At 40.5% G+C, this 25811-nt stretch overlaps 1 protein-coding gene across 1 annotated transcript in view; it reads right to left on the bottom strand.

Moving 5' to 3' along the window:
* Window positions 1–25128, bottom strand: part of CPVL (carboxypeptidase vitellogenic like) — a 44528-nt gene extending 19400 nt beyond the window's left edge. Inside the window, exons 1-5 of the mRNA XM_058181169.1 lie at window positions 25009–25128; window positions 15960–16168; window positions 14308–14426; window positions 3362–3476; window positions 1574–1632 (exon numbers count right to left, since the gene is read on the bottom strand). Of these exons, the coding sequence (XP_058037152.1) occupies window positions 1574–1632; window positions 3362–3476; window positions 14308–14426; window positions 15960–16152 (486 nt within the window). The 5' untranslated portion in view covers window positions 16153–16168; window positions 25009–25128. The remainder of the gene's footprint in view (window positions 1–1573; window positions 1633–3361; window positions 3477–14307; window positions 14427–15959; window positions 16169–25008) is intronic.
* Window positions 25129–25811: the final 683 nt, after the last annotated feature.

Raw genomic sequence — 25811 nt, 5'->3', positions numbered from 1 at the left:
TTTTGTTGTGTTTTCCACATCAAAAAATTTAATTAACTATACAGTTTCTCCTACAGATAAAAATTGTTTTACTCTTGTTTTGTACTTAAGTCTATATTCGTGTCTATTCAAAAGTCAATTTCATTAATTTCAAGGAGACCAATGGGCAAATTTCTAAATTAGTACATTGTCTGGCTATTTGTATATTTTTACTATATTGTAAGCCGCTCAAAGTTGCCTTGAACTGTGAAATAGATAGCAAATAAATTTAAGGATAAAAGCGTAGTAGTAGTAGTAGTGAAAAGTAAGATTTCAGATTAGAAAATTTGGATTCCCACCTTTCTCTTTTTTTCAGGCATAACTTATGTGAGTCTTTTTTTATGTAGCAGTAATAAACTTTTAGCTGTTGATTGGAGTGTTGATTGCTGGCTATTAAATCATTGGCTGTTCTTTCCTTTTGCTGCCAAGTCCTCTGCTCCCAAGTACCTGATAAGCTGGTAGTAAATCAGCACTACTGATAGAAACACTTATCTAAGGGTACTGTACAGGGGTGAAATGCTCCTGGTTCAGACTGGTTTGCCCGATCTGATAGCGATGGCGGCAGGTGGTTCGAAGAACCGGTGGCAAAAATCCCTGTCCCCCGCCACCCCAGCTGAGCCGCGTGATCATCAGAGGTTTGGGGGTTTTTTTATTTTTAAAAGCATTTTTTCTTTGGCCAAAAAAAAATGCTTTTAAAAGTTAAAAAAAGCCTATGATGATCACGCGGTTCAGCTGGGATCGTGAGAACCCTTTAAAAGCATGTTTTCTACAAGCTCTTCAGCCAAAGAGGTTGTAAAAAAAAAAGCTTTTAAAAGGGCCCTCTGGCAATCCCAGCTGAGTTGCCTGATCGCCAGAACCCTTTAAAAGCATGTTTTCTACAAGCTCGTCAGCTGAAGAAGTTGTATAAAAAATGTTTTTAAAAGGTTCTAGCAATCAGGCAACTGAGCTGGGATCGTCAGAACCCTTTAAAAGCATGTTTTCTACAAGCTTTTTGTCTGAAGAAGTTAAAAAAAAAAGCTTTTAAAAGGCTCCTCTGGTGATCCCAGCTGAGTTGTCTGATCGCCAGAACCATTTAAAAACATGTTTTTTACAAGCTCTTCAGTTGAAGAGCTTGTAGAAAAAATGTTTTTAAAAGGTTCTGGTGATCAGGCAACGCAGCTTGGATAATCAGAACCCTTTAAAAGCTTTTTTTCCTCTGGTGATCTCAAGCTGAGTTGCCTGATCATCACAGGCTTTTAAAAGCATTTTTTTACAACCTCTTTGGTCAAAGAGGTTGTAGAAAAAAATGCTGTTAAAAGTAAAAAAAGAAAGAAAGAAAGAAAAGTTGGCCACGCCCACCCAGTCACATTACATTCCCCCCCACACACACCAAGTCAGGCCCATAGAACGAATAAGTAACGTAGTAAAATAATAAGTAAAGTAGTAACGAATTTTACAATTTATCCCTGGTACTGTAGATATGAGGGTGCCTACCAATACCATGATGCCATTCATACTATAAAAACTGATGTTCAGGTTTGTATTTTAAATAAAATATTATTCATTCTTAACTTACTGGATTGTCAATATACAGCATGGAGAATTTAGAGGTCCAAGGAAACTTTCGTTCAGTCACTATTAAAGCAAGCAAACCAGAATAAGATTTCAGCTACCATCAATGTACCAAACTGTGGAAATCTGAGGTGAATTCGATATAACAAAGTACTTTTTGGATATGTCACCCCCCCCAAATACAATAAAAAGTAATAATAATATTTCCAAATATGATTATATGATTATATAAATATGATTATATATACAAATATATATACAAATATGATTATATGATTTGGGCTCTGGATTCCTGTCCAATGCTTTTATCAATGATGCAAACATAAAATAACTTATAATCATTTGTTTTATATGTTAGCTTAAGTTAATATTTCTAATATATTTATCTACTATATATTGTCCTTGTGATTAAGGATATATTCAAAATGCATTGCAGGTAGTTTTCAAGTAACTGGCCCCAACTGGCATTGGGGACCAATGCATGTATTGCATTCTGGAAGTGAATAATGGATAATGGGGTATAAAATACCCCAATTCCTCCTTGTGTGCACATTACTCCCTTCTTCCCCATCTTGGTTGATTTTATTTTAAATTAATTTAGTTTTAATTTTAAGATCTCTGTTGTGGCTTTAATGTTTTACATTACTGAATGATTGTAAGCTAACTCTAGGCAATATAGGCAGCATATAAGTTTAATAAATAAAATAAAATTATGACCATAATTGAGCCCACAATTTTGATTGTAAATCATGATGGTTGTAAAATGGATTATATGTGACAAGACTAGATTATGCAACCTTTTTTTATAGCAGTCATTAAGCAAACACAGTGGTTGTAAAAGCAAACCAATTGTCACTTTTAGGTGTGATTTGCTGGAAACACATGTTTCTGATAAAAATGCGATCAGCCGTGGTCATGTGGCTGCAGAATGCTGCAAATGGCCATAAATCTGGCTACTTGCCAAACATCCAAAATGTGGTCATGTGTCTAGAGTGAAGCCTGAATTTTGGAACTTTGAAATCAGGTTATATATTCCATTTTGGGGGGTGGTTGTAACTTCAAACTAAAAACTGGTCACAAGTCAAGGACTATCTATATTGGATGTTTTCATGACTAATCTATTTTAGTCTATATTAGTAAATTAATTAACTTTCAAGTTATTTTTATTTCAGAATGGTACAACATGTCAACGTTTTTAGAATAGAATAGAATTTTATTGGCCAAGTGTGATTGGACACACAAGGAATTTGTCTTGGTGCATATGCTCTCAGTGTACATAAAAGAAAAGATACCTTCATCAAGGTACAACATTTACAACATTTAATTTCAAATAGTCTGTGTGTATGCAATATCTTCATCTATGTATTAATACCATGCATCTAGGATTTTAAATATAATTTTGCTTTTATTTTATAACATTTTACCTCAGGGGGACTCTGTATTTCTTGTCAGTAAAAAACAGAGACCTAATAATATCTAACAAATAAATAGGGAACATGGCACTCTGTCATTTGTGCTTAAAAGATATTATCAAACTGACAGACAGACCCAAGTTTTGTAACAGTAAGTTTTACCATATTTCATCTCAAACACAAGTACCACTTTTGCATCAGCAAGAATCCACTTCCTTACTTACACTTGTTCAGAATAGGAAAGCTATATTCTGCTGTTAAATACATTTTGTTTAACAACAGAATTTGGGGAAAATTAATTGTAAAAAAATGAATATTCAGAAATAAAAATATATACCTATACTCCCATGTATTACACTAGAAACATATCAAATACTTGCAAGAGAGGTTCTTTTGAACAACATATGGACCATGTTCAACAAAGAGGCCAAACATAGATGTTCCTCCAGGTCCACCTTGGAGCCAAAGTAAGACAGGAGCCTTTTCTGGCTGAACCTGAAACCATAATAACAAAAAGATTGGAACTATTGTTGAATATACTGAAATATTGCATTTATTTTAACAGATTACAAGAAAACTGTCAGAGTTTTATTTTATTCTATTTGGCTTTCCATACAATTGTTGTCAAACTCAATATATGTGATGACTCCCATGGATACATCTCTAGATACCTCTCTATCACTTGAAGGAGGTTGAACCAATTCCAGGCACGTCTGGAAGGGAGATGGTCAATGGCTCCAAGCAGCCGTTTGATTTGGCTAAAGCACAGCTGCAACAGGACTGCTGTTGTGACTCCAGTCCCCAAACCTGGCCCCATGCCCGGAAGTGACTCAGAAAGTGAGGGGGAAGGGCCGGTAAGGCTTACTTCGGGAGCACCGATTCCTTTGGCTCGGCTCCAGGAGCCAGAACTAGATCAGTCGGAGGACGTAATGAGGCCGTCATCCCCTGATTCCTCCCTTCCACAGACTACGCCTTCAGACCCAGCTGATAATAATAATCAAGCTTGGCTTGACCCGCGCTTCAGAAGATTAGAGAGGCTGCGTCATCAAAAGGAAGATTGATATATCAACAGGATATATAAGGAGCTTTGGGACTGTTCTCACTCCACTGGAAGCAAAGTTTAGCTGATCCGTTTCAAAAAGAGCTGAAAGTCTTGCTACGTGAGTTTGAACTTTGGCAGGCAGCTGCGATTTCTCTTCCAGGACTGATAAAAGCCGTGACTCCACTGGCTGAAGGCCAGCTCGTGGGTCTGAAGTGGGGCAGGAGACAGAACATCTGCCCTGAGCCTTCAGGTGGTAAAAGCACACAACTACAACCAGTCAATGATGAAGAAGAGGAATTGCTTTCTGCACTTGATCCAAGAACACAGAGATCCAAGAATGGCAGAGAAAAGACAGCAGCAGAGAAGGTCAGCCAGATTACTTGTGAGAAGAAAGCCTCACTCTTCTTAATGTGTTGCACCAGAAGCTGGCTATTTAAGACAGCAGACAGATAGAGGTGATACTGGGAGCAATATGGTCATTTCCTAGCTCTGTGTTTCTGGTTATTATGATTCTTGCCTTGCTTTGGAATGACATCGTGCCTTGACTTGGATTGTGCCTTGTGAATTTTGGACTTTTCTTGCCTTGTGAACCCTGTTATTGTGGATTTAATTTTGCCTGCTGGGTTTATTTCAGTGGTGGGTTGCTACCGGTTTGCACCGGGTCAGCCGAACTGGTAGCGGTGGTGATGGGAGGCTCCATCCACTTGCCCACAAGCGCACATGTGTACAGGCGAACTGGTAGCGATGGGTTTTGAAACCCACCCCTGGTTTATTCTGATTTGGAAATTTTTAAATACCTCGTACCTCGTAGACTCATGGACATTGCTCTGTGGACTAGCATTGGTTTGCTTGTGGCTGGAATTAATTGAGACAGTTTCATGTTTTTGGTGAAGGGAATTGCTGGGGAATATTAACAAACCCACTAAACCACTGTTAAGTGTGTGTATGTGAGAGAGAGAGAGAGAGAGAGAGAGAGAGAACAGAACAGCACAATACAAGGGTTTTTGGCTACCATCTGAAATAAATATGTACTAGACTTTTCAATACCAAGTTTTTAATCAACTTTTCAAACACCATGTTGAGATAGAAATAAATTACCAACCAATTTAATCATGTTAGCTTGATAAATATCAATCAATTTTTATTTTATGGTCACAGATCAGCATTACAAATAAAAGTCATAAAAATAATATAATAGTAAAAAATAAAAATAATTACAATTGGTGGTGGATTATCAGTGAACAATTTGAGTCTGTCTAACTTAGGATACAACATAATACAACTACAACTACTGAGCATGTCCAAGATGGCGCCGCCCTGCTGATCGGGGGAGCGGCAGTGGGCCTTTTCGGGCCCTGTCCGGTTCTGGGGGGGGCCTTGGTGACATCTTGGGCCCCCGGACCTGATGGAGGAGCATCCAGTCACCCGGAGGAGGGGTGACTTGGCGCAGGACGACTCCGGGGGGCGTTGGGAGGAGCCCCGGAGCGTCCTGCTGCAGCGGTGGTCATGGCGGCTGGCCGGGCGGCTTGCCGGCTTGCCGGGCGGTCGCGGCTTGCCGCCGGCCTTTTTCGGCCTTTTTCGGCGGTCTGGCGGCGGCGGCAGCGACGGCGACGGGGGGTCACTGATGTCCAGGCCCCCTTGGACCCCGCCCGTGGGAGGAAGCAGTGGCGGCCCTGGCAGCTAGCCGGGCGGCTTGCTGGGCGGCCTGCGGCTTGCCTGGCTGCCGCCGGCCCTTTTTGGCACCCTGGCGGCGGCGGCGACGGCGGCGGCGGCGGCGGGGGCCTTTGACATCTTGGGCCCCCTTAGATCCCCCGCCCTGATGGAGGAGGCTTCAGTCGTGGAGGAAGATGGAGGACGGGCGACTTCAGGGGCGAGGGGAGGAGCCCCGGAGCCCCGGAGGAGGCCCAGTGGAGATCTGGAGGGCCTACCGGGCCCCCGTCGGCCTTTGTTGGTTTTCTGGCGGCGGTGGCGGCCTGGCTTTTTCGTCTGGCGTCGGTGGAGTGACTGGCGTCCCTTCCTAGTTGGGGGGGGATGTCGGTGGCCTCATGCGGCGGCGATGGGACGCTTTGGTGACGACGGCCGGGCGGAGGTGGCCGGTGGCGGCGGCCTACCTCGGCGCTTCAAGGTGGCGGACGGCCTGTTTAACATCTCTACCATCGGTCCGCCCCCCCCCTCTCCTTCTTCCTTAGTCCACCCCTGACTATTTATAGGTGGGTGGCGAACTGACTGAATGAGTGGTTTTGTTTTCTACCCCACGAGGATCACTATTGACTGCTTCCCATCAGGACTGACTGACAGACCGGTTGTGGTCACTGTATCATCTGTTACCATCTTGACCGGCCCAGGATGGGCCTCCTGCGGACTTTCTTGGTGATGCGAACGCCACGGCGGCTGACCTTCTTGCCCTGCGAGGCGCCCCTCTCGCGGGTTTGGCCCTCCATACTATCGAGGCCCACCTTGAGGACGGGCTTTGGAGCCCCGAGAGGTGGCATGCTAAAACAGGAGGCTTAGGGCTTTTAATTAGTTGTTTTAAGAAATTTTTAAGGGAGTTTTAATGGGGATTTTAAGGGTTGGGAGGGAGGGATTCGACGGGTGGGGAGAGAACCCGTCGGGAGGGGGTGGGAGGGTTAGGGCGGGTATTGGGAGTAGCCCGCGGGTGGGGAGCCAGTCCTTGCGCGCTCGTGGCGGTTTAGTAATGGGTTCGGAGGTTATAGGGGGATTACGTTCCTTTTGGTGAGGTGGTTCCATTTGCACGGTAAGTGGGAGGGGCAGATATGGCGGAAGGGGGACCGCATCGTTTTGGGGGCGCGCTCGATGTCTGCAGGCGATCGCGCGCCCGATCCCCTCCTTCTCCCGTCCCGGATGGTCAAGACCCTCAGAGCCTGGGCCTTCGTCTGATGTTATGCAACGCACGGTCCGTGGCCAATAAGGCCCCCCTAATACATGATCAGATTCAGGGGGGTGCCGCGGATATTATAGGCGTTACGGAGACCTGGTTGGGCACTGAAGGGGGCGTGCCCTGGTCGAGATGTGCCCACCGGGTTTCCGTGCATTCCATCAGCCGAGGCCCAGGGTAGGGGTGGTGGGTGGCGGTTGTTATTAAAGAGAGTCTAGAGCCGAGGAGACCACTGTACCTCAGATTGCGGGTGTGAATCCCTCTTTGTGAGGTGGGGTCATAGGTGTCAGATGGGCTTGCTGGTCACGTACCTGGCTCCTTGCTGCGTGACAGCCGCCCTGCCCGAGCTCCTGGAGGTGCTGGCTGGGGTGGCAGTTGAGACCCCCAGACTTTTAGTCATGGGGGACTTTAACTTGCCATCTTCCCGCTCGCCATCGACGGCAGCTCGGGAGTTCATGGCTTCCATGACCTTGGACCTGACCCAAGTAGTTGATGGCCCTACTCACATTGGGGGTGGCACTCTGGACCTGATTTTTGTCTCTGGTCAGTGGTTGAGAGATCTGGACTTAAAGGAAATAGTCATTGAACCTTTGTCATGGTCAGATCACTCTCTTCTTCGCCTGGACTTTCTGACCGCCATTCACCACCGCAGGGAGACGGAGCCGATACGTTGGTTCCGTCCCAGGCGCCTGATGGACCCGGATGGGTTCCGGACGGAGCTTGGGCCATTTCCTGAGGGTCTGGCTCACGGCTCGGTTGAGGAACTTGTTGCGGCCTGGGAACGGGCCGCGCCGGGGGCCTTAGACCGTGTCGTGCCTTTGCGGCCTCTGACCCGGCGCAGGTCCCAACCGGCTCCTTGGTTCTCCGAGGAGCTGAGAGGATGAAGCGCGGAGAAGGCGCCTAGAGAGCTCCTGGAGGTCTAGCCGTTCAGAAGCTGATCGGACACTAGTGAAGTCCTATACTAGGACTTACCTAGTGGCATTGAGGAAGCGAGGCGTAGCTCGCCTCCTCCCTCATTGCATCGGCAGATAACCGCCCAGCCGCCCTGTTTGGTGACCGCTCCCTCCTACACCAGGGGAGCGGGATGACCCGCTGCAGGGACGTGCTGAGGAGTTTAACGGTTATCTATACGATAAAATCGTTCAACCGGGATGGTTTGGACCAAGATTGCGTGATACGGGTGAGACGGCTGAGGGTGGTCTTGGTGACATTTTATGGGATGAGTTTGACCCTGTTGCTCCCGAGGACATGGACAGGTTGTTGGGGAGGCTGAATGCCACCACATGTTTACTGGACCCGTGCCCCTCCTGGTTGGTGCTGGCCACGCAGGAGGTGACCCGAGGCTGGCTCCAGGCGATTCTGGCGCTTCTTTGGTGGAGGTGTCTTTCCGGCCGCCTTGAAAGAGGCGGTGGTGAGGCCCTCCTCAAGAAGCCTTCCTGGACCCGGCTGTTTTAGGTAATTATCGTCCGGTCTCCAACCTTCGCTTCGCGGCGAAGGTTGTTGAGAGTATGGTGGCATATCAGGTTTCCCTACACCTGGATGAAACTGTCTATCTAGACCCGTTCCAGTCCGGTTTCCGGCCCGGTTACAGCACGGAGACGGCTTTGGTCGCGTTGGTGGATGATCTCTGGAGGGCCAGGGATAGGGGTTGTTCCTCTGCCCTGGTCCTATTAGACCTCTCAGCGGCTTTCGATACCATCGACCATGGTATCCTGCTGCGCCGGTTGGAGGGATTGGGAGTGGGAGGCACCGTTTATCGGTGGTTCTCCTCCTATCTCTCCGACCGGTCGCAGTCGGTGTTGACAGGGGGGCAGAGGTCGGCCCCGAGGCCCCTCACTTGTGGGGTGCCGCAGGGATCGATCCTCTCGCCCCTTCTGTTCAACATCTACATGAAGCCGCTGGGTGAGATCATCAGTGGGTTCGGTGTGAGGTACCAGCTGTATGCGGATGACACCCAGCTGTACTTTTCCACACCGGACCACCCCAACGAAGCTATCGAAGTGCTGTCCCGGTGCCTGGAGGCCGTACGGGTCTGGATGGGGAGAAACAGGCTCAAGCTCAATCCCTCCAAGACAGAGTGGCTGTGGATGCCGGCATCCCGGTACAGTCAGCTAAATCCGCGGCTGACCATCGGTGGCGAGTCATTGGCCCCGATGGAGAGGGTGCGCAACTTAGGCGTCCTCCTGGATGAACGGCTGTCTCTAGAAGATCATTTGACGGCCGTCTCCAGGAGAGCGTTCTACCAGGTTCGCCTGGTGCGCCAGTTGCGCCCCTTTCTGGACCGGGAGGCCCTTTGCACGGTCACTCACGCCCTTGTGACGTCTCGCCTGGATTACTGCAACCCTCCCTACATGGGCCTTCTCTTGAAGGGCATCCGGAGGCTGCAGTTAGTTCAGAATGCGGCTGCGGGGGTGATAGAGGGAGCCCCTCGTGGCTCCCGCATAACACCCATCCTGCGCAGGCTGCACTGGCTACCTGTGGCCTTCCGGGTGCGCTTCAAGGTTTTGGTGACCACCTTTAAAGCGCTCCATGGCATAGGGCCGGGTTATCTACGGGACCGCCTACTGCGACCAGATACCTCTCACCGACCCGTGCGCTCTCACAGAGAGGGACTCCTCAGGGTGCCGTCAGCTAGGCAGTGTCGGTTGGCGACGCCCAGGGGAAGGGCCTTCTCTGTGGGGGCTCCCACCCTCTGGAACGAACTCCCCCCAGGACTCCGTCAACTTCCTGACCTTCGAACCTTCCGTCGCGAGCTCAAGACACATTTATTCATCTGTGCAGGACTGGCTTAGATTTTTAAATTTAGAGGGGTTTTAAATTGATTTTAATATTTATATTTGATATTTATATTTCTATTTTTAATAATTCGGGCGCTAGAATAAGTTTTTTAAGGATTATTTTAATTTATTGATTTTGATGTTTTATATGCCTGTAAACCGCCCTGAGTCCTTTGGGAGATAGGGCGGTATATAAATTCGAATAATAAATAAAAAAATAAATAAAAATAATAGACTGGTTATATTCAGATAAACTACTTCATACTGATTTGATAACAATAGTTGTACATAAAAGATTATATATATAATATATTTCCCATATATTTTATTAGATGAGGTGTAATAAATTGAGTCCACAAGTCCTTATAGAAAATGCAGTATAGCAGGATGTGAGCAATAGTTTCAATGGCCCTAGTCCACAGGGGTCATATGCTATTTTTTTTTTATCGGCTGACCAAAACTGCTGTGGGAAGTACATTGCAGCATGCTAAAGTTAGTGTTCTTCAGATTTTGAGGATATACTGTAAATATAAATATCTCACTGCTTTAAAAGGAGGAGTTTGACAGGTAAAAAAAAAAACATACTTGGGAAGAGTAGTGTCCTGAATATTTTTCCAAGAGCTGTACACTTCACCTAGAGATATAATAATGTCGGAACCAAGAACTCCTGTTAAGCATTAAGTGATATAGATCTTCAAATGAAGCTAGGTTACTTGGCTTTCTTTTAAACTACAGTTGTTATAATTCCACATTAGCTAATATCATTTACCTTTTAAAAATCCTCTAAAAAAAGCAACTGTTACAAAAAAAAAGGATTTTGCAAAAGTTCTATTTCCTTGAATGAGTATAAAGAAAAGTGCCTTGTTATCGTCTTAACAATTGATCTAGTCACTAATTGTAATAAAGGAACTAACTTCTTATCAAATGTTTATGTATGCTTATGCCCAGACACTGAAATATCGCAATACAATGCTCTGTCTGTGTCAACCGTTCTTTTATAAAATTCCCAATGGAAACAGTTGGTCTGTGTTTGCCTACTTTTAGATAGGCTGTAAATCCTGCTTTGTTTAGGCTAGTTTTTGATGGGTTTGAGGTAGTATTCTACTCTCTAAATGTTTCAACATGAGTTGCCCTGTTCTTAATTTGATTGTTTTGATAAGGGAATGTTTTTACAGCTGTACAAAGACAGAAGGAACCTCTTGGACAGAAAGATTTATAAATATTTAAAAAAGTCAAACACCTGCACAGTCTTTAATTGTTGATATTCAGAGAAAAGAAAGTTGCAGGTTTTATAGTAAAAGAAAAGAGTCAGAAAAATATACATCTATGTCCCTAAATGCACGTGGAACAGATCTAGATTATCTGAAACTCTATTACAAAAGTCTAGACCAGTGATGGCCTAGAGTTTTTCGGCCTAGAGTGCTGAAAAGGGAGTGCATGGTTTGCCCGCGCACGCATTTCGGGGACACGACCTGGAAGAGAAGATGGCCAGTGGGCATGCGTTCACCAGAAAATTAACTTCCAGTTTCCAGCACGTACATGCGCACCGGGCAGCTGGTCTTCTGGTTACTGGTATGCATGCGCAGGCAATAATCAGCTGGCCTGTATGCATGCAGACAACGGTAACTGGAAGACCAGTTCTTCCAGTTTCTGGCACTGCTGCATGCACATAGGACAGCTAATCTTTGCACATAGGACAGCTGCCTGTCGCGCCAGAAATCCGGAAGAACGGGTAATGCCGCCCATGCCAGCCAACATGGCTCCACATGCCACCTTGGGCATGCGTGCCATAGGTTCGCCATCACAGTTCTGCTCAAGGGTAAACTAGCATAATAGAATGAAGTGTAACTTCAAAACAATGTGTCCCCCAGGATTTCTATACATTGCAATCTGAAGATAAAAATAATAAAATCTTGAGCAATTTCAGGAGTACTTATTTCATTATTCTTTTTTCATGATTACCTATGTAATCCCTGGGGGAAAGCATTCAGATTCTCCTCTAAATAAAACATTATTACTGGCTTCTGGTGGTTCCGCTCTCTCCGAAGGACGCCCTAAGGGCACCCGCGCTGGGATTCTGTAAAAGCCAGCGAAATCAACGGTAAGGAGAAGGGAAAGAGCAGAAGAGGGAAGGGTAGAGCTCTCTCTAGAGGCCCCGTTTGGGGAACTCGAAAGGGAAAGTTCCCTGAATTCCTTCTGCAAAGCTCCAGCCCCAGTGTGTTTCTGCTTTAAGCAGACAGAGAAGAGAGCGACCACTTCTGCTTCAATTGATTGTTATGGATATTTATAAGCAGACGGAATAAAACACAGGAGATCAGTCATTTAAATTGCAAGTATTAAATCTGACTTCTATTTTTTCTTTAAAAAAAAAAAATAATTTTTTTTTCTCTCATCTACAATCAACACAATGAAATAAAATGGCGTTTACTTGTTGAGAAAATGAAACTGAATGGAGATTTTATCTTATTGTACTGGACTGTGGATTGTTGGATTATTTTAGTTTGTTTAAGTATTTCATAAGGGGATTTTCAGCAAGAACTTTGCCATGAAGGTTTTTTCAGAAGAATGGATTCGTGACTTTATACAGGATTATACAGAAAGAATGTATTTAATTATTCAACAATACGAATTGGGAAAAAATGGAGGCGTTTTGGATGAGAGTTTGGAGGAAATTAACCAAAGTAATCAGGACTTGGAATATGGAATGGATGTAAAGAAGCCTTTTTTAAAAAGTTTGGATGAAAAGCCTGAAGTTGTGCTACAGGAGGCTGTCTCCCGAAATGGAAAAATTCACAGGGTTAATGCTTTCCAAGAGTTCTCTTTTCGGATTGAAGGAATATACGGCAGTAACTCGTGGATTCTTGGACATAAGGAACTATTAGGAAATATTGTGACTGACTTTTCAAAAGGAGTAATGAAGGAAAGACAGAGACTAATGCATCAAAAATGGCAAGAGACAAAAGTATCATTTTGAAAGAATTTTTTGAAATATTAACAGAAAAGATTTTAGCCTTTCTGAAAGACAATACGTAAGGAAGATTTGGAAGAAATGGGTTGATTATATGTTTTATAACCATCATAAAAGACTAGATATTTGGATTTATACTGGATTTTGACGAGGAAGGACTAAAGTTGAACAGATATTGTAATTTCCCTGTATTGAAATTCTATAATCTGTTGTATTGAATTTTAAATAGAATATTCTCGAAAGATCTTATGTAAGAAAGACTTGGGGGGGAAATTATATGGTTATAGAAGTTATAAGGGAGATATTCTCTGAATTGGATTGGATTTTTATGCTTTAGCTGGTTTTAAATATTTTAGGATTAATTTGTTCTACTGATCTATATATTTTATTACTGTTTATTGTTAATTTTTTGAAGGATTTTGGTTATGTAAGGAGGAAGTCAGAGCTAGAGAGGGAGAATTGGTATAATAGTTTTGGGAAAAATTTTTTAGCATATGGTTGTTTTATTTTTAACTATACCTTGTGTTTGTTCCGGGAAGCCAGGGGGGGAGAGGGGAGGGGGTTTGTGAAGGGAGAGGGGTTGGGGGAAAGGGGGGGGGAATTTTTTTTGTAAAACTTTTTGAATAAAAAAATAAAAAAAAAACATTATTACTGCCAATTCTTTTTTTCCTTTCTTATATCCATTATATCAAATGGAATAAACTCAAGAAAATAGCCACCATCATGATACCACCTGAGATTACAGCTACATCATTAACAGAACAATTCATGTTTTAACTTGTACTGGTATTCTTGTTCAAAACTATATTTTCACATATCCCAAGGAGCCTTAGAATTTGCAGCATGCTAATACGCCTTTAAGAAATGTAAAATATTTCATGCTTGCTGGCATAAACTCATAGTAATTCATTCACTTTTGCAAGTAGTCATCGATGGCTGGATTCACACATGGGTACCAAGCTATATGATGGCTTGTTTGATTTTGATTTAGCAATATATGTGAATCTCAGTTACCATGATTTTATAAATCATGGCTTATATTATAGCACAATAATCAGCTATTTGTAGTATTTATTATTTGTATCTTTGAATATATACATCATTCCCATTACCATTTTTGATCTCAAATATCCATAATTAAACAACAGATCGTCATTATGCATCTAATCAGGAAACAATTTCAAGATACTTTATAAATGCACCTTTCCAATATACATGGGGGTGGGGAAGGTATCTCACATCACTCTTTCAGTTAAAAAATTATACAGTAAATCTGAGGTCATCTTTTAAATTATCCCAATATTACATTCAAATTTTATTTTGTTTATGCATCATCAGTGTGTGTATGTATCAAAATAATTGAGGTGCATTATTTTCCCAGCCTTTAACATACTAACATATAGTAGCCCAGGACTTCCTTTCTGATATAAATCTATTCATAGCAACATACAGTACAGTAATACAGAGATAATCTAAAAAATTGTAACAAGAGAATCATTTGTCTAAAAATGATAAATGATGATTTACTGTTTCTTTTTAGCACTCTATGAGCTTTAATATCAGATGTACCTACACTACAGAGGGCAACTGCCTTTCTAATCTCATCTTCTAGTTCCAAAAGGTTTAAAATATACTGTACCCACCTGAGCAGGAAAGAACCAGAAGAAAAGGTTGCTATTGTAAGTCTTGTTGACTGTCAGATAGCCTGAATAACTCTTCACATTAGGTCCTGGAAGATGTTCCACTAGGCTTAGTTGCCTTCCTTTGAAAGAACGATAAATCATTATTATTTGTTTAAATGAAGGATTGGACAAGAATTCAAGAATCTGAATATATACAATATATCTGACTTGTGCATACAAAGTTTAACATTTTCAACAGTCCAATAATTCTAATGTATGGTTGCTTGGCTTGTCTGGACCACATTGAGTGAACAAGAATTGTAATGGGTCACGTATAAAACATATATGATGTTCCCTATATAAAAAACAAACTTCCTTTATCTTTTAACATTTTTAAAATTATCTTATGGGGCCACATTACCAGCTGTCCAGGGCCACATGAGGCCTGCAGGTTTGGACCCAATTACTCTAATGTTTACACAATTACCCAGAAAAAAATATTTAATTTTTAAAAATAAAAAATTATTTTAATTTTTTATTATTATTTAAATTTTTTACCACTTTTTCTAATTAAGAAGCAACAGTGAAAAACTGGCATAAACATACTGAGGTACTCAGCTTCATTTAAGTATTAGTAGGATCTGGATTGTTTATAAATATACCTTTTTTGCTATAATGATGGATTTCAAAAAATATATATGCTTGTTTAGTTACAAGAAAGAAAAAATGAATAAAAAAGCCCAACTTCTATTAATTTGCCAGTAAGTATACTGGTTCAGATTGATATGACAACAGTAAGAAAGTTTATATCCTCCTTTCCATGGGAAGTCTCAATTACATCGATCACACAATGCTGGCTTTGCAATATTAATTTAAAGCTTTAAGATGGGAAAAATTCATTTAACGGTTGGAACAACAGTAAGTTGTACATTGTAAGCCGCCCTGAGTCTTCGGAGAAGGGCGGGGTATAAATGTAAACAAAAAAAAAAAAGTTTGCATCAGTCCCCCCTACTTATGAAAAGTGACAAAGGATTCCAGTTCTTTGAATTTCCTGTAAAACATTATTATAACTTGGCAACTGGAAACACAATACATTCAAAAGTTTTTGTTTTCTTCAACTTGTATCCATGCAGATATCCAGACTGTAATACGACCTGTGGCAAATTCTTCTTTAAAAAAAGAAGACCATGACAACTGGAAACCTGACTGCATTTTTACTCTATGGACCTGGGTGGTCCACAATCCAAACAATGATAGAAAGAGAATAAATGTAAGATATATTCCTCTAATTCAACTACGTTTATGTAAAGTTCCAGTCAAACATAATGCAAAGTTTAAAATACTTTCTAAAATCTTACCAAGTTGTAACCACTTGATTTTAATAGGGATAAATATAAACAAACAAACAAATGGCAATTGAAAAAAGGTGTAGTGGTTATACATGTACTTTTATGCAGGCGCAACTGGGAACAAAAGGGGGGAACTTGAAAAAATCACAGCTGCTTGAGCAATCCAACAAAAAGTGCATTTTACAAAACTTCTCTTGGGAATCCTTTGCACAGTCTTAAGATTCATTATGTGCAGACACTGCAGAAAAACTGGAGTCACTGGAAATATTATCTTTTTGCATGGTTTAAGTTTTTAAAAATGTCATCTTTATAAATCAATTTTACCTTCCTCAGTTTTACCACTTTCGATGTAAGGTGTTAGAAATAGTGGTTGTCCAGGATCTCCTTGTGCTGGCAAAGCATATTTTAGTCTTCTAAAAATACTCCCCATGGCACTCCATCGTACATGGCAGCTACTTAATTCTAAGGAGAAACTCAAGCTTAGCAAAGCCAGTAAAGCCGTTGTTATCCTGCACATCTTTTCACTTGATTACCTTGAAAGGAATCAAATAAAGCACTAATTAAAAATGAAAATTGGCTACAGTGGTCTTGTTGAAACAATCCAGTCATGCCAGTCATGACAACCATATTCCAGGATGGAATGTGAAATTTACCACAGAGTTACTTCCCTTTCTTGTCCTACATGTAGCTCTCACTTAACAATGGTAATTGGGACTGGCAAGTTTGTTGCTAAGCAACATGGTCATAAGGGCCAATTCTACAATACTGCACTGAGTTATGATGGCAATCCCAGTTAACAATAGTTAGATGATTCTCACATAATTACAGTATCTTACAGTCAAGTGATGACCATTTGTGACCTCCTGCTGAATTTCCCATTGACTTTGTTTGTTAGAAGTCAGCAGTGAATGTTGCAAATATTGATAATGCAATTCAGGATGCTGAAATATCATAATTGTGAGCCAGTTGCTAAGCACCTGACTCACAATCACATGATTGTGTGGACAACTATGAGGAGTTGTCTTAAGTCCCCCTCATTCAGTGCTATTATAACTTTGAATGGCTGCTGAAGAAGTGGTTATTCAGCGAGGACTATCTGTATCAGTAACAGTTAAGATGTAATTGTGACTAAATCTTGCACTTGAATTATGGTTATTATATTAGTACAGCCACAATGAAAATTATCAAACTTTATCTAGTCAAAAAAAAAGTTCAAGGAACTATTGTAATTATATTGTGCTACAACACTGTGATTTCTCTCCCTATCCATTTCTGTATCAAATATAAATATAAATGGCAGTACTATGAAGCCTAAACAAGTTAACCTTCTTCTCACTCCACATGTGCAAGCATCTGTTTCATTCTATAGATCATTTTCAAGGCTTTGTTAGTGATTCCACAAAGTCAAGAAAGGCATTTCTTCTCCAGAGAGTTTTCCTATAGTTTTGAATACCTTTACTTTAAGATTAAATATTATATTTCAGCTCTCGTTCTCTGGTTTCAACTATGGATGTGTTACTCAGAGGTATTGTTAAGGTTGGTACAATAGTGCTCTTCAGTAAATGCAATAAGACTGCATATTCTCTTGCCTTTGTATGCAACCCTTCAGGATCCACTGTTGTACTGACAGAACTGGAATTTTTTGGCTCCCTAAATAGATCATCAACAAATCCCAGATTGTAGATCAAACAAAACTCTCCAAAGAAAACATGACAAACAACACGTTTCTACAACCTCTCTAGCGGTAAAACTCTAAGGCAGTGGTTCTCAACCTTTATAGTGCTGCGACCCCTTTAATACAATTCCCCATGATGTGGTGACCCCTTTAATACAATTCCCCATGATATGGCGACCCCAACTGTAAAATTATTTTCGTTTTCGTCGCCACAATATGGCGACCCCAACTGTAAAATTATTTCACGCCTGAAGCCGTATTGGCTAGCAATCTGAACTGCTTGTGATTGCCTTGAGGACGGAGGCATTAAAGCAGAGATGTTGTGTCTCGTTCGCTTTCCCTGCAGCCGGGCCCTTCTTATCTCCTTCCAAACGCTGAGGAATGTCCTGGCATGCCTCCAGGCCCCAGCCCTGGCACCATGCCCAGACAGGCCGAGGAAGAAGAAGTGTCTCCAGCCCCCAGCCCTGGCTCCATGCCCAGACAGGCCGAGGAAGAAGAAGTGCTTCCAGCCCCCAGCCCTGGCTCCATGCCCAGACAAACGGAGCAACTAGACCCCTCCCCCTCCCCCACAGCATGTGAGCCTGAGGAAGGTCAATTACCAACAGCTGGAGCCTGGAGCAACCCTCGCTTCAGGAGAATTGATAGGCGGCATCAACAGAAGGAAGGGAGGGGCAGGCCTGGATAAGTGCTGAGTCATGGAGCCACACCCCATGGCCTATATAAAGGATCTGCTTTCTGGCATTCTCTGAGTCAGGCAAAGTCTACCTTGGATTGCTGAAGTCACTTCCTGGTCTCCTACCTGCCTTGAGAACTTTGTTAGAACTTTGGCAGAGCTGCAGAGGCACGCCTGATACGGACTTCCCCGACCCGGCCGTCAGCGGAGGAGTGGGACACGACATCAGACTCATCCCCTATTAAGTTTATCGCATCTGAAGCCAAATTAGGCTAGCGATTGGGAGTGATTGCAGCTGGCTTGAGAGGGAGACATCAGACCAAAGATTTCTCTCTTTTTTAATTCATCGTGCCTGAAGCCGAATTCGGCTAGCAATTTGAAGAGCCTGCAGCTGGCTTGTGGAGTCAACCATTGGAGCGCGATTCTTCGACTCGCAAGTATTCTTCCCATATTTCCGATGGTCTTAGGCGACCCCTGGCAAATTGTCATTCAACCCCCAACGGGGTCCCAACCCACAGGTTGAGAACAGCTGCTCTAAGGAGACTTTACAGTTTAAATTATTCCAAGTTTTGAGTCCATTGAAATATTCATTGAGGACAACTCTTGAGATTTATCATTCAGACTTCAAATAAGGGTTCAACTAGCTTGATCTACTGCCATATCAAAAAAAAAATGAAAACCATATTCTTAAATATAAATTTACATGAGAATTCTACCTTCCATGTACTGTATAGAGATTTATGTTTGTAATTATAGAGGTAACCAGTAATAAGCACCATATGTAATAAAAAAGCTTGAGATAACATATTGGTGTGAAAATTAATCAGGTCTTGGAGAGAAAGCTGGGTTGAACCCCTAGCTGAAATCACAACAGTAATCAGCAAAACTATAATGAAGAAGGTGGGTACTCATATGAAACCTTGTATGTCTGGACTTAGTGAGTTCATGATCTCCCTCATGTAGTTTGTAAACTAGATTGAAGATGTTGTCTAGTATTCACCCAGTAATATGTGGCTTATTTAATAAACCATGAGTAAGCAAAACATAATTATAATGTGTAAATTCAAATGTTGATTCAATAAACAACATTAATTACAGGTATTATATAGGGAAAATTTAAGGTAGGCTAATTAGCACCTCAAGTGAATTGAACTACATTACATGCGATTGGTATGTGTTGAAGATGAATGATTGGGAAGAGTTGAAGTTGTAATCCAAAACCTCTAAAACATATCAGTTTTAGTTCAATTGGGAAAACAAATAATTTGGTAATTTAAGAATTGGTAAACAAATTATTTCTTTTATTCTCTTCAGTATATTTCTGCATATAATTGTTTACCTCTGTATACAACTGTACCATTGGAATAAATTGTTACAGAAATAGAAAGAGTAGTCTCAAAAAAAGAGGCATGTATTTCAAATTCCCCTTAGAGTTTTGAAATATTATAGACAATTCAAGCTGTATTGACTTGTCAAATATTATGGTAAGATTATCTCTTATCTCATATGTTATAGTAGCATATCCAATCAAAGAATGACAGATACAAAAGCAGAAATGATGGTGCTAAAGGTGTATTAAGACATTAATTCCAGTTCCAATCAGTCACATAGGCATATTGATAATGTATTATAATAATTTATCACTGGCTGTGATAGAATAGGCAATGATATCAAGCTACCACGATTTTTTAAAATGGGATTAATAAGCAGCTAAACTAAATGGCACCCCAGTTATGTCTTTTCTAGAGTCATCTATTAGGCTAAAAAACTATTTCCATGCCCTTTCAAGATTTTCATTAGTAGACCCTTCTTGATATGGCCTGCATCTGGGAAGATGTGCTGGAAAAGACAGTGAACTGCAGAAGTGAGATGAGAAATTAATTAATTTATCTGCCTTTAGTATTTTTACAAATAAATCAAGATAGTGAACATATGAAAACTCCATGGATTCAATGCCTACAATTCAGTCCTACACAGCAGTCCTAATCAAGCAATTAGACAATGTAGATCACTTTTAACTTTTGTCATTAAATGTAATAGTGGACAGTGCTGATGCTTAGTCCAGCTGCCAATGTTTCTATATATTTTACTTTACAATTTTACTATTTTCGTTGGCTTCTAAAGAAGTGGTGCAAACCTGGAATTCTATTATATTCTGTCTTTGTCTAATGAAGTCTGAAAGCATCTGTTGCAGCCCATTTACCGTATATACTCGAGTATAAGCCGAGTTTTTCAGCACGTTTTTTGTGCTGAAAAACGTCCCCTCGGCTTATACTCGGGTCTATACGGCTTATACTCGAGTTTTTTTTTTTTCTTTTTTTCACATTTTACCGGACGGGCTTTTGCATTAGCGCGGGGAAGCCCTGCCAGTGCAGTGAGAGGGCGGGGCGGGGGAGCCGCCAGCCTTCTCAGCTGAGGGAGGGAGGGTTTCCCCAACCGGTAGGTGCCTCATTTCCCACCCTCGGCTTATACTCGAGTCCCCAGTTTACCCCAGTTTTTGGGGTAAAATTGGGGACCTCGGCTTATACTCGGATCGGCTTATATTCGAGTATATACGGTATATATAAGCAAGGAGAGCTCACCAAATGGATTTATTGCCACAAGGTCTCAAAGTACCCAGTGTGTATATCGAACAAAGAGAGATTATTTTTATGATAAAGAAACTAAAGAAGGAATCAGTTTTTATCACAGTATTTCAAGATTGTTTAAAATTGCATTTTGCTTGCCGTTAATCTAGATTATTTTTCCACCAAATATAGAAATCTTTCAGATTTGCTGAGGTGAGGAAGAAGAAGTTATGAAAGAGAACAAAATGTAAGAAGCATGCTTTTTTCATGCCACAGTCAAAAACACCATTAATAAGCAGATGTGTATAACTCTTCAGTTTTAGGCACAACACTGATAACATTTTAAAACTACATGATTATTTAATGTTTCTCTTCCTGCATGGCCTTTAGATCAATTCACATGTGCTAAATTATCGAAACAAAAATGTAGTAATTTTTCTCAACCTGATGCTTGCCAGATGTGCTAGATACTGAGTAGATCACGGAAAACATTTGAAAGGTACTCTATTGGGAAAGGCTAATGTAAGAGAAGTATACACATATCAGTCAGTTTGATCATTCTGCTTTCCCCCCCCCACCCCAGTGAAGCATAGGGCTACCCAAATAAACTGAATGAAACTTTTGGCTAATATATAAAAACTATCATGGAAGGAAGCCTAAGTTCTTATCATACTGTAAATCAGTGGTACTCCCTCTAGTGGCTTACATCTATCTGGGATCTTTGTTTTTCTTGTCAAAACATAGGCTTTGTATTTTGTAATCATGCTATTTCAAAGATGATATTAATATCAAGCAATCAATGGCAGGAAACCTTGTAATAGTTTGAACAGAATGCATGGTCCTATAGTCTCCGTTTCGCATACACTGTTGCTTTCCCCTTGCCTTCCCCTCTATTTTTTTCTTTTTCAGTATCTATCCATTTCTGTTCCTTATTAAGCATCTGCTGGTTTTCAAAGATATCTCTATACCCAAGAATTTGATAATTGTAGCTAAACAGGAATGTTTGAGCCTAGTTTACTAATTATGATGGCAGGGCAAAGATTTTTTTAAAATAAATAGCACCATCATTTCTGCTTTTGTATCTGTCATTCTTTGATTGGATATGCTACTATAACAAGTGAAATAAGAGATAATCTTACCATAATATTTGGCAAGTCAATACAGCTTGAATTGTCTATAATATTTCAAAAGTCTAAGGGGAATTTGAAATACATGCATCTTTTTTTGAGACTACTATTTCTATTTCTGTAACGATTTATTTCAATGGTGCAGTTGTATACAGATGTAAACAATTATATGCAGAAATATACTGAAGAGAATAAAAGAAAGCATTTGTTTACCAGGTATTTGTTTTCCCAATTCTGGTATGTTTTAGAGGTTTTGGATTACAACTTCAACTCTTCCCAATCATTCATCTTCAACACATACCAATCGTATGTAATGTAGTTCAATTCACTTGAGGTGCTAATTAGCCTATTTTAAATTTTCCCTATATAAGACCTGTTGGATTTGAATCAGAATCTCCCTGATAATTTATTAACTGTGCTATTGTGCTAAGAAATTTTTATCTGGATTCTGGCAATATGTATATAATATACATTGGTTTGCAAGTAGTGCGATGTATGACTGCAACTAATATGAATAAACCACATTTGACCAATGAAAGCAAGTTAGTTTATATAATAGGCTAAGTCAAACAAACCACATTACAGTTCAGTGCAATACTGTATATACACCCAATTTTCAAGTATTATATCGAATTATCAACAATGTATAATCTACAAGTGGCAATACAATCTACTAGAACAACTTTATATAACCTTCCTATATAGTATTTAAAAAGTGTCACTAAGGATTGTGATATTTAATAATACCAGATAGTTATTTCTTTGGGTTAAAAGACTTTTAAAGAAATTGGAAAAATTACTCAACAATCTTACACACTAAATTCTATTGTTGATTTTTTTACAGTCATATTTCTTTATTGTAAATTAATGCAACTTAAGCAATAATTTACAAGTGTACAATTTCATATGAATGTATGACAAACCACAGGAAAACAATTTTTTCATAGAATTAGTTATTTAAAAATATGCCTTTGCTCTTTCAAATCTGGTAAAAGAATAATATCTTATTGGGGCCAGAGAACTCTTGATCCTGGATTAGTTGTATGTGGCACAACATGGAAAGCAGTCATTGATAACTTTTAATATCATCTTTTTACCAATTACAGGGAAGCGGTGGCTTAATGGGTAAGACGCTGAGCTTGTCGATCAAAAGGTCGGCAGCTCAGCGGTTCGAATCCCTATTGCCGCGTAATGGGGTGAGCTCCCGTTACTTGTCCCAGCTTATGCCAATCTAGCAACTCAAAAGCATGTAAAAAATGCAAGTAGAAAAATAGGGACAACCTTTGGTGGGAAGATGCAATTAGTTTATTTTATATGTACAATGTAACAACTTTCAAGAATTGTTACAAATAGAAATACAAACATCCAGATAAATTTGAAATAAGATTTTGGAATTATTATATAAAAAAATCTTTCCATAGAAAATACTTTTGTATTGAATTCTTTAAAAAAAAAACTAAAAAGGCTTTATAAATTGGAAACTAGAAGGAATTAAAAGCTAATTAAGGAAAACACTCAAATTCAACTAACAAAGGCAGAATAAAGCAAAATATTTTAGCACTGGACATAATAAAGGACATTTTTGACAATGAATGCAAAAAATGTTAGAAGTGTGCACCTCTGTAGATAGACAGTTAAAAGATGTTGTGGAAAAGGAATTACAAGACATGATTCAGGCCGATTTGAAAATGAATTTTAAAATGACAGACTGTAAGAAAGTTTTTACATTGTACATATAAAATAAACTAATTACATCTTCATAATTGAAATGGATATGCAAATAAGAAACCAGACGTGACCTGCATACTTTTTTTTTATAGCAGAGGTTTCAAAGTGGCGGCCCTCAGGCTGGAGGTGTCACGCGCAGGCCAAGCCCACCCTATCTCTGCAAATGGGAAAAATGTCATGAAACATCACATGATGGCAATATGACGCAACGTGATGCATTGAGTTCGGCATCCGTGCTTTATAGAATTTATATAAGAGGCTTGTTAAAGCTTTAAATAATTTTATTAAAAGAAACAAAGAAAAAAATGAAATCAAGTTCTAGAACATGTGCGAGAGCACCAATTTGCTGTTCCAGAAACAGGACATTGTGTGTTTTAGTCCAGTCTTAGGCATGAAAGCTTCTGGATGACTTTGGGCCAATCATTTTCTCTAGCCCAATCTACCTCACAGGATTGTTGTTGTGGAAAATAAAAGGAGCAAGGAATATTAGATACGTACATTATACTGAGTTACCTATAAAGTAACAAAGGCAAGTTAAAAAAAATATAGATAATTTGAAAGATCAAGATTGTTAGAAGTAACAAGAAGGAATAAAAAGTGGGCTTATTGATTGAGATTAAAATAGATGTTATCTCAGATAATTCTTAATGGACTTTGGCTGACATCAGAACAAAGTAAAAAAGTTTTTGCTTATAGATAAGAAATGGCATATAAGAAAGAGTGATCATTTATTGTATTTTAAGAGAAGTAATAAGTTAGTAAAATTGTTTATATTTCTTGTGATGAAGGGGGGAAATTACTTTATATATTTATTTTTCTTTACTTACTAAAACAGGTTGTTTATAAATTTAAACTGGTATATAATAAGTCAGCTATACAAGGAGACCTTTCAATCTTACACAACTTCTGCAAATCTTGTTTCCTGTCACAAGGGCTATTAAAACATAGCCACTCCTAAATTTAGAGATTGACAGTTCCCCCTTTGACTGTCACAGGCCTTCTTTTACCCCATTCATCCATCTGGTGCTGTAAACAACCGTATTTATTAGAAAATCCCCACTGATCTCAATGGAATTTTAGTAGAACAATAGGCTTATCGTGGTCAATGTCCAATACGTTTGTTCTGAATAAATCGAATCATGTTTTCTCTATTTGATCCAGGCCTCTTTCAGGGCTCTCTCGGGGCTTCCACCCAGGAGGAAAGGAAGGAAAACGACTCCTCGTTGTTCCATAATAAAACCCAGTTCTGAGAAAGTAATTCCTAACTCTGGAAGGCCTTTCCAGTCAAACTGGAAAGAAAACCGCAGCGGCGTTCCTTTTCTAAATTAAAACACAGCAATTCCGCATATCTCGCACCAGGTTTTTCCTAGCCGCGCGGAGGCGATCCTGTGCTTGGGAATAGTTCCGCCTGTCACAGATCTGCGAAAGGCAGCACAACCGGAGCGGATCCAATCAGCATCTGCAGTCCAAGCAGAGCCTGCCATTCCCTTCCTTCCCGGGTGTTATTCCATGCCGGTTGTTCTCCTATGTCGGCTGGCTGCGCTAATTTATAAGAGCCTCATTCCTATAATTCCAGTGTATCAATCTAATCGACTTCACTCACCAGTTTCAAACGATCTCGAATTCTGGGGGAGAAAAGCCGACAGCAGCTCTTTTAACCTATTATAGCTCCATTGCTGAAAGGAAAGGCGGGCGCAAAACAATCAGCCTGCCCACTTTTTAACCCGTGGCGCACGCCCTTCTTTAAAGTGAAACGGGCTTCCCGGCTTCGAAATAGGCTTCAAATCTTCAATAACTCGTCAATAACTAGTGCCGTGTTTTGTGCGAGGTCACCAGATCTGGGTTGACATCAGAAGACAGCATGCTGTACAGAAAATTGTAATACTAATGGTTTGGATTTTCGCAGCTCAGATCTGCTATAGCAAAACTAAACCAAAATAAAAGAACTAGGTGTAAAGGAATATTTTATTTATGTTCCTTCCTTTACACCTTCATTAGAAGCTGCATTATGGATAATCACGTGTTCCAAAATAATAAAGAGTTTCCCATACTGGTCACACAGTTGACCACACTAAAGTGTAAGTGATCTCTGGTTCCTAGTTTATAGTTTATAGAGGTATAGCTCAAACCCCATTAGGTTTTTTGAAGCGCAAGTGTGTATAACAGAGGGCAATGAATTCAATTTGCCAAATGGAGATTGGAAGAATAAGTAGAGGCTTATTAGAATAGAATAGAATAGAATAGAATAGAATAGAATAGAATAGAATAGAATAGAATAGAATAGAATTTTATTGGCCAAGTGTGATTGGACACACAAGGAATTTGTCTTGGTGCATATGCTCTCAGTGTACATAAAAGAAAAGAATAGGAATACCAGAGCCTTAAAAATGATTTTCAAAATTGGTA

Source organism: Ahaetulla prasina, chromosome 4 (genome assembly GCF_028640845.1).
Source record: "Ahaetulla prasina isolate Xishuangbanna chromosome 4, ASM2864084v1, whole genome shotgun sequence".
NCBI classification, from domain to species: Eukaryota; Metazoa; Chordata; class Lepidosauria; order Squamata; family Colubridae; genus Ahaetulla; species Ahaetulla prasina.
Note: the sequence above shows the minus strand (reverse complement) of the source record. Positions and strands in the feature narration are given on the sequence as shown.